At 27.3% G+C, this 9,677-nt stretch overlaps 1 protein-coding gene across 1 annotated transcript; it reads right to left on the reverse strand.

Moving 5' to 3' along the window:
- Positions 1-63: 63 nt before the first annotated feature.
- Positions 64-9,676, reverse strand: LOC103873770 (flavonol synthase 3). Its single transcript, XM_018659509.2, has 6 exons — positions 9,378-9,676; positions 6,074-6,449; positions 5,565-5,892; positions 5,071-5,360; positions 3,649-3,710; positions 64-175 (listed from the first exon to the last, which is right to left on the reverse strand). Exons 2-4 carry the CDS (start codon positions 6,418-6,420, stop codon positions 5,142-5,144), a joined length of 894 nt encoding a protein of 297 aa, XP_018515025.1. The 5' UTR covers positions 6,421-6,449; positions 9,378-9,676; the 3' UTR covers positions 64-175; positions 3,649-3,710; positions 5,071-5,141.
- Between the last annotated feature and the right edge of the window lies 1 nt (position 9,677).

The following is a 9,677-nucleotide window of genomic DNA, read 5'->3' on the forward strand; positions in this document are numbered from 1 at the left end:
ATGAAAAAGTGATTTTCAATTAGTTTATGCTTTTTAACGAAGTTTATTAAGAAAAAGTAAAAATTTCCAAAAGTTTTTGCAAACTAAAATTTCCAAAAGTTACTTCATAATTTTATATGTAAAAACACCCACACGCAATATATCAAATTTGAAATCAACCGAAATTTCAACATATACTAGGGATTAACCCGGGCTACGCCCGGAATTTTTATTTTTTTCTAATTTAAGTTGTTAAATTATTTATATTTAGGTTATGATATATATTTATATAAATGTTAAGATGCATGTCATAATTAAAATTTATTTTTAAATTTTAACACGTTAAAGTAACATATTTTTTACTGTTTAAATATTTTTTTGTAATTTTGTTGGCTATCTAGTTATCATATTTAGCAAAACTATTTGTTGAGTATTTGAATAAATATTTTAGATATTTAATTAAACAGCAGAGTATTTTCGGTTCGACCACATGCTCAACAATCTATCGATCCGTAAAAAGATGGACGATCTCCTTGGCCAGGTAAGTAAAATTTTAGCAAAAATATCTTTGATTTTCAAATATTAAGTATATAACTATTCTTTTGAATATTGTTTTTTTTTAATTGTATTTTTTGATTAAATTATTGTATTATAATGTTTATGTAAATATTTTTTGTGATGTTTGAATTTGTGTTGTTCGTATACTTAACCTAGATGATATTGATATTTAACAATTTATTGTTTTCTGGAAATAAAAAATAATGATATATCAAAAAGTATCTAATACTTGTTAAATGATAGTATAATGTAAATTACATCCATTATTTGAAAATAACCATTTGTTGTTTTTATTTTTTTTAAATCAGAAATTATTTTTATTTAAAAACATTATTCATATATAATATATTAGTTTAAGTTTGGAAGATTAATTTATATATATAAATTATGTATATTTAAAAAAAATTAAGATATTATACATTGAGTAACTGAATAAAAGCTGAATTTCTTATCTTGAAAATCAAATATTTATATTTTTGTCTTCATGTTGTACTCATATTTATAACTCAGTATGTTTTTAAAAAACTTAGTTTTAAGTAATAAACGAATTTAATCAATTAAATTCATCACCTATAATGTTCTGTAAACTATATTTGAAAACTCTCTAAAATTATATTTTAAGCATAATATTACTATTATTTAATTTAAGTTATTTTAAGCATAATATATGCTAAACCAACTTAAATTATATTTACAATAGGACCATCCTAAACTGGTTAATAAACCAAAAACAATACTAAACCAACATGAACCAATACCTGATTTGGCGAGGAAGGAAGTGTTTCGGGATAAACGCTTGAATGATTATTAACTGTAATGGTTTGATCATGAAAGAGTTAGTACGAATATAAATAATAATTTTATGGATTTGATTAATTTAAATTTGTAAGAATAACTTTGAGTCTATGAAAAGCAATTCAATTCCCATGAATAAGTTTGGTTTTTGAAAGTTGCGGGTTTCCCAACAATGAATCCACCTAACAAAAAGTTCGTTGTTATAAAAAATCTCTTTCAAGGTCATTAAAGGTTTTTGGGACGGCAAGAGTTGATGGTGGAACCATTTTTTTGCTCGAGTGCTTTGAAATTTTCCTTGATAGTATGAGGTTGATGTTGATGGAATAATGAGTTTTATAGAGACTTTCTTGATGTAAAACTATACATTTTTATTTTTTTTTGTTAAATGTGGTATTTCCATTTTTATATAATTTACTACCATTTTAAGATAGATGTACATTTTAAAATCGATGTTTAAATCTTAATGTACTTTTTTCATTTTTTAAAATGTTTATTTCCATTTATTATATTTTTTATTTACGTAATATCTATATTTTATATTTTAAAATAGATATTTAAATCTTAATGTACTTTTTCCATTTTTTTTTAAATTGTGTATTTACTTTTATCATATATTTTATATTTTAAGATAGATGTTTAATGCTTAATGAACTTTTTCCATTTTTTAAAAAAATTGTGTATTTACTTATTATTATATATATAATTCATATATTATATATTTATATTATTTACTTATTATTTATTTTCCTGTATATGTATTTCCATTTCTTGTACTTTTTATTTACTTAATATCTCTATTTTACATTTTAAGATAGATGTTTAAATCTTAATGTACGTTTTCTTTTTTTTTTTAAATTGTATATTTCCATTTGTTATACTTTCTATTTACGTAATATCTATATTTTAAATTTTAAGATATATTTTTAAATCTTAATGTAATTTTCCATTTTTTAAATTGGGTATTTTCTTATAATATATATTTACTTATTATTTATTTTTCTTTATATTGTGTATTTCTATTTCTTATACTTTCTATTTACTAATAATTTTATAATTTAAGATAGATTTACATTTTAAGATAGATGTTTAAATACTAATGTAATTTTTCTATTTTTTAAATTGTGTATTTCCTTTTCTTATACTTTCTATTTGCGTAATATCTATATTTTATATTTTAAGATAGATGTTTAAATCTTAATATACTTTTTCCATTGTTTTTAAGTTGTGTATTTCTTTTTCTTATACTTTTTATTTACTTAATATCTATATTTTACATTTTAAGATAAATGTTTAATATTTAATGTACTCTTTCCATTTTTTAAAATTTTTGCATGTACTTATTATTGTATATATAATTCGTATATTTATATATTTATAATATTTACTTATTATTTATTTTTATATATATTGAGTATTTCTCTTTCTTATACTTTATATTTAGTTAATATCTATATTTTATATTTTAAGATAGATGTTTAAATCTTAATGTATTTTTATATTTTTAATGTAAAACGGCAATGTTTAATAGAAGAACTTGGACAAATAGTCAAATAGTTATATTTATGTGTTTTTTCTTTTTTTATAAAATGGTAATGTTACATTATGGAGATAAGCCGCTTTTTTTTAGTGAAAAATGGAAATCTTACATATGTTTAATGTAGTTTTTCCATTTTTTTTATGTTGTATGTTTACATATTATTGTTATTTTTAAATATAAATTGGCAATCTTACATATGTTTAATGTAGTATTTCCATTTTTTTTATGTTGTATGTTTACATATTATTTATTATTTTCGAAATTATATATAATGTTTTTTTTTGCAAAATAGTAATTTTACATTATGGAGATAAACCGTCTTTTTTAGTGAAAAATGGTAATCTTACATATGTTTAATGTAGTTTTTCTATTTTTTATGTTGTATGTTTACATATTATTTCTTTTTAAATTAAAAATGTAAAATGGTAATCTTACATATGTTTAATGTAGTATTTCCATTTTTTATGTTGTATGTTTACATATATTTATTATTTTCGAAATTATATATAATGTTTTTTGTTTTTTTTTATAAAATGGTAATGTTACATTATGGAGATAAGCCGTCTTTTTTTCAAGTGAAAAATGGTAATCTTACATATGTTTAATGTAGTTTTTCTATTTTTTATGCTGTATGTTTACATATTATTTATAATTTGCAAAAATTAGTAATATTAAAGTGTAAAACTATATTTTATGCCACGTGTCATCTTTTGGAAGAAGTTTTTTTTGCTGATGTGGACGCTCTATGGAGCCTCAAAAGGTTTCTTTTATTAGTAAGGATTATCAAAGGATATAAGGACGCGAGACACCACATTGATGATTCACTTAAACTTTAACGTTAACTAGATTTTGACCCGCGCAGGCGCGCGGGTGTATATTTTGAAAAATATGTTGATATTTGTTTTTCATGTAATTATTAGGATTTGGAAAAATGAATCCGAGGAACATAACCGATACCGATCCAAAGATATAGTACCAAACCCAAACATAAATTGATTAAATATTCTAATTATTCAAAATTTTGTTATTTAGAGAACCGAATCTGATCCGAACCGAAGTATTTGGGTATCCGAATTTATCTAAAAATAGATTTATATACTTATATATATTAATTATTTTTAGATTTAACGTATATAAAACATCAAAAATGATACTTTTAAATTGGTTTAAATACTTGAAAATATATATAGATAGTCAAAAGTAAATATCTGAAATAGTTAAAGTATACTCAAATCACCAAAAATACATAAAATAATTATTGATTTCGTATCCAAAATTTTAAATCAAGCCAATTGATATGTTAAGCTTAAGTATTATGACATATGTTATTCAAATTTATACGTAATATATTATTTTATTTATACATTTTGAGAAATTTAAAATATATAATGATTTAAGACTTTAAAAATAATTTAAATTAGTTATCCAAACCCAAACCAAACCCGCAAAGATCCAAATCGAACTCAAACCAAAATTTAGAAACATTCTAATAAGGCTGAAATCTTTGACCCCGAAAACCCAAAATACAAACCGATCAGAACTAAACCCGTATGGGTATCCAAAAGCCCATCCCTAGTCATTATTATATATCGTATTTTATCATCATATAATTAATCGTATTTTATATGTACCATCATATAAGTAATCATATAATTAATAGTATTTTATACATACCATCATATAAATAATTACATATATTATATTTTTAAAACTTAATATGAAATATGAAAACCATAATTTGAGTTGGTATTTCAAATTGGGCTTTGTATTATATTTTTCTTATATATATTGACAATATTTTTTTATAATGGTTATTGAAAAATAGTTTAGTAAAAATCCATTTTTGAATATATGTATATTTTTGAATCAATTTTTGATATAAATCAAATTTGAATTATTATTTTGATTTGAAATATGTATATAAAGTTTAAATTTTGTTTTATGGTTAGTTTAGAAAAAAAAATTTTAGGGAATTAGATTGACCCATTTTGGTATATTTTAAAAGTGGCGTAGATAACTTTCAATTTTTTAAAAAAACATAAGCCCATTATTTTTTTTCTTAATACTACTATCCTTGTTTTCAAACAAAAATATTTTTTTTTAAAAGACTGCAATCCATGTTTCCAAACACTCCAAATTTTTAAAAGTCCTATTCAAGTCTCCAAACACTCCAATTTTGTACTTGAGTTTTAATAAGATAGATAATTTAAGCATGCAAGCTTTATGAATAATAATCCGTTAACGAAATAACGGATGACAACGCCTCTGTTTCTCAGTCGAGAGGAAGCTTCTTAAGCTTACGAAATTTGAAGTCTTTGTAGACATAAGGCTTGAACTTAGGAGCATTATCTTCGCCAGTTATCAGCTCCCGCAAAGGTGCGAACTTGTGATCAAGGCTAGATTCCACAAAAACCGGCCATGATATTCTCGTCTTCTCTTTATCCATTGTCGCTCGATGCTTTGCACTCATATACTTCCCATTACTCATCCTCTGCAAAATCAATAAAATTCCAATTTTTGGAATTTGCTTGAAAACCCATAGTTCATAATGCTTTGAAAAATATATTTCTAAAATGTATATAAAAGTTTTTTTTCTTCCTTTTAAATATACCTTACTATCAGAGTAGGATTTGAGGTTTTCATGGTTCTATTTGACACAAAAAATATTTATGAATTATTTATTATTATTACTTACATGGAATTGGTCGCCAACGATGACGATGATTCCGGAAGTGGTATATTTGACGTCGATCCAGTGATTATCTTTGAACGCCTGAAGCCCTAACGCTTCATTAGCAACTAGGAATGTGATACCATTGACATCAGTGTGATCAGGAGCTCCTATGACCAAATCTTGATCAGGACACGGCGGATAGTAATTGATCTTCATTAAATATTCCACCGTTTCGCCGCCTAAACCTTCTATCAATGCCTCACGTCGTAAACCTAACCCCTCTGATAGCCATTCCATGATTTTCTCCGATAGTTTCTTAAGGTGTTTTGCGTAATCCTCATTCACTTCCCTTGTCAAATAAAATTCTCAATCAAACGATTAATAAAAAGAAACTCAGAATCTTCTAATTAAAAACTATTTTGACAAGTAGACCGACATATGTCTTTTTATATGGTATGATTTTTACTTACGTCCTACTTTCACATGTGTAATGTTTTAGCATAAGTTCGAACATTTAGTAGACTTGATACCTGTAATCCATAGGAAGCTTAGGCCAGAATCTGTAACTAACTCTGGACGGGGGCCAAATGCGGTGAAAGAGATGATCGACCCATGCGTTTCTACCTTCTAGATCTTTCTGGTACTTGGTTCTGTATCCTTCTACGTCCACGGAGTCTTCTGGCTTCGCGACGGCTTCCTTCTCCGTCTCGGGAAGCTCGAAGAACTTTGTCCCAACTTCTTTCAACCGCCGTATCAGCTCCGGCGGGATCCCGTGGTTAACCACCTGGAAAATTCCCCATTCTTCGCTCGCTTTCACGACCGCACGTGCCACGAGATCTTCGTTGGGGTTGCTTAGGTCGACGATAGGGACGTCCATCGTTTTCAGTGCACTCTCTTTTCTACTTTCTTTTCAATAGTAAACAATAGCTTTTAGTGGTTTAGAAGTTGAACGGATGGAGAAGCTGCGATACGGTATTTATATTTGAATGTAGCAACTAGCATCCCATGACCAACATGAATATCGTGTCACCTCAATTCACTTTACCATGTATTATTTTTTCTTAGCTTGTTTTTTTCTTTCTTTTTGTCGGCTTTTTCTTAGCTCCAATGATCAAATTTATTCAGCACTTTTATTTTCTTTATTTAATAATCCACATCACCTTTTTTCATTCCACATAATTATTCAATATTGTTATTTATTTATTTTTAACTCGTACAATAATTTTGTTTAATAAAATTCAACAGCTTACCTCACTATTTTTATTTTTTATTTTATATTCTTTAGTAATTTTGAAATTACATATTAATAACAATTTTCTATTGAAATTAAATTAAAATAAATAAAAGTGACATACTTTTAAGTAACTTTTTGTATTCTTAACTAACTTTTTTTAAATAGTAAAAATAACTAATTAGAAAATTTTCCATTCTGGGAAAGTTTCTATTTAAGGAAAGTTTTCATTTTGAAAACTTTAATTTAGGAACCCTAAAATCTAGACTTTTATTTATCGTATTGCAGTTGACTACTTTTTCTGTCAATCATTCTGACCATTGGCTAAGATGAGGGTTATTCTCGTAAATTCTCGTACATGACTTATGAATTCGAATATAAATAGTTTAGTTCTACTATGTTCAATATGTTTGAATTGGGTCCGTACGGAGTCTATTTTGGAGTATGCTTGTTGGTTATTAGGTTCTTTGCTTAAACCTAAAATAAGAAGTTAGATGATTCAACTTTGATTGCTTCAATTAATGTGAGTTATATATACATAGTTAAATTATGAGACGAGTTTAATTGTTAGGCGGATACATAGAGTTGATTATGTATGTCATATTGTGATTGTGTGGATGTTGCGGCCAGCTTGAGTAGACTTGTTGAGCCGCAGCCTAGGAGGTAGATAAAGCGTCCCAGGGGTGGTGGGTGTGGGCACTAGTCCCATACTTCGAATCCTACGTAGAGGGAGACTTGTAGAGGGAGCCTTATACCAGGGTGTGTGCGATCACTAATCTCATAATTGGGATCCTTTCTTGTTCTTTGGGCACTTCAGGTAATGTGCTTGATTCATGTTAGAGTTAAATTAGGTATATTCGGCGTGCTATGTCCAAGTATTTGGATTTCGGGTTTAGCATCCAATACCTAAATAAGTGAATCCCCTGTTAATCACCATTCTTTTCTTCCCAATTTCAAGTGAGACTAATGAGTAGATGATATTTGAACGGATCAGTGCTATTGGACATTTTTATTTCGATTTTATTTAGGTTTAAGATGAGTGGAGATGGAGTTATGAGATGTGTGTTGGAGATGTTGTTAGTGGCACGCCATTCTCGAGAGAAGAGGAGACGGGTGTTAAATTTCGGTATCAGATTATGGTTTGACACTCTTTCATAAAAAGTTTGATTATATATACGTTTAAATCTAATAAAACAAATCTTTTTTAAAAAATAGTATTAAAATGATAAGTTTTGGTATAAATATATATTGAAAATTAATCTACTATCAAATAATTGATTTCAAAGAACTAGAGTGAATAAATCTAAATGCTTCAACAACCAATAGAAAACAACACATTATTCAGTTTTTCATTAAATCAAATATTAATTTTCAATTTCAGTCAGAAAGTGACATGTGTATTCATTGCTCCCACATTTTACTTACTAAACCTGCTGAAAGTATTCATATCTAAGCCATTTTCTTATTTTATTGAACATGCCATTGTATGAGTTCAACTGTTGAATAAATTTATTCAATATGCATTGTAAATGGTAGTAACACTAAATACTAAAGCTCGTCAAGTTTTGAACAGTAAAACTATCATTACAAGAAATCATCACTCACTCCGAAAAAAGCTTCCTAGATTCCAACTAGTCGGTAAGTTATCGATCGCGTACCGACGTAAAAGAAAGCAAAGAAAACTGTAGTGGGTAATTTATCGGAGATTTCCGACAATATTTTTGGATTGGAATGTCGTCGAAATTAGTTGTCAGGATTTCGTTGGAAGTTAATGTTGATGTGACTTTACTCTGTATTTTATCGAAGATTTCAGACAAAAATTTTGAGGTCGGAATGTCTTTGGAATCATTCATTGACGTTTTGTCGGAAACTAATATCAAGTTGATTTTTTCGGTATTATTTCATTGATTTCCTACGAAAATTTAAGGTCAAGATGTTCTTGAAATTATTTATTGAATTTTTTAGGAAGTTAACGTGTACTCTATATTCTCGGTGAATTGTGGCAAAGCATAACCGAAATGTGCTTCACAAAATCAAGTTTACAGAAGATTAAATTATTGTGTACAAGTAGATAGATAATAAATTATTATAGGTGAGAATATTTATTGTGAGCAAACAACTCAATATTTTTCCCATATGTCTTTCTTCTTGTTAAAATCAATCTAAAGAAACAAAAGAATCTGAAAAACTGAGAAAAAAAGAGATAAAATTTGAGAGGTTGAACTTTTTTTTGTAATTTCTAGTCACAATATATACAAAGCTCGTGAATGGATGTATAATCGGGTATATGAAGTTACATGTGAAATAAATAAGGAATACAAGGAAGGTCATACTAGATTTATGCAATTTGCTATATGAATAAAGATATCTCTTGTGAACAAGGTAAAATGAGTTGTCCTTGTAGCAAATGTGATAAAATGAGTTGTCCTTGTAGGAAAGGATTCACACCGGGTATTATATATGGTTTTTACATGGAGAGAATTTTTGGAACATTGCATGGTAGTAGTCATGCTAATAGAGGCGAGTGTGGAAATGAAAGAGTAGAAGATATTGATATAGAAGAAGAAAATACAATGAATATGGAAGAAGAAAGTGGTGCTCACATAGTTTGAGATACGTTTCGTGAAGCCATTGAGGGGGCTAATGTTGGTGAGGATCCTAATGAACAAGCAAGGCGGTTTTATGACATTCTACAAGCAGCTAGGAATCCGATCTATGAATGATGAAAAGATGGTCTATCAGCTGCAACTAGGTTGATGAGTATTTTAAAACATAATGGAATTTTAGCTGAGGTTTGTGTTGACGCAATTGCAGATTTTGCTAAAGATTATATGAATGCAGATAATGATCATATTACGAAATTCAAAAAATGGTCTCTGGACTAGGATTACCATACAAAATGG

This window comes from Brassica rapa, chromosome A06 (assembly GCF_000309985.2).
Source record: "Brassica rapa cultivar Chiifu-401-42 chromosome A06, CAAS_Brap_v3.01, whole genome shotgun sequence".
Classification (NCBI taxonomy): Eukaryota; Viridiplantae; Streptophyta; class Magnoliopsida; order Brassicales; family Brassicaceae; genus Brassica; species Brassica rapa.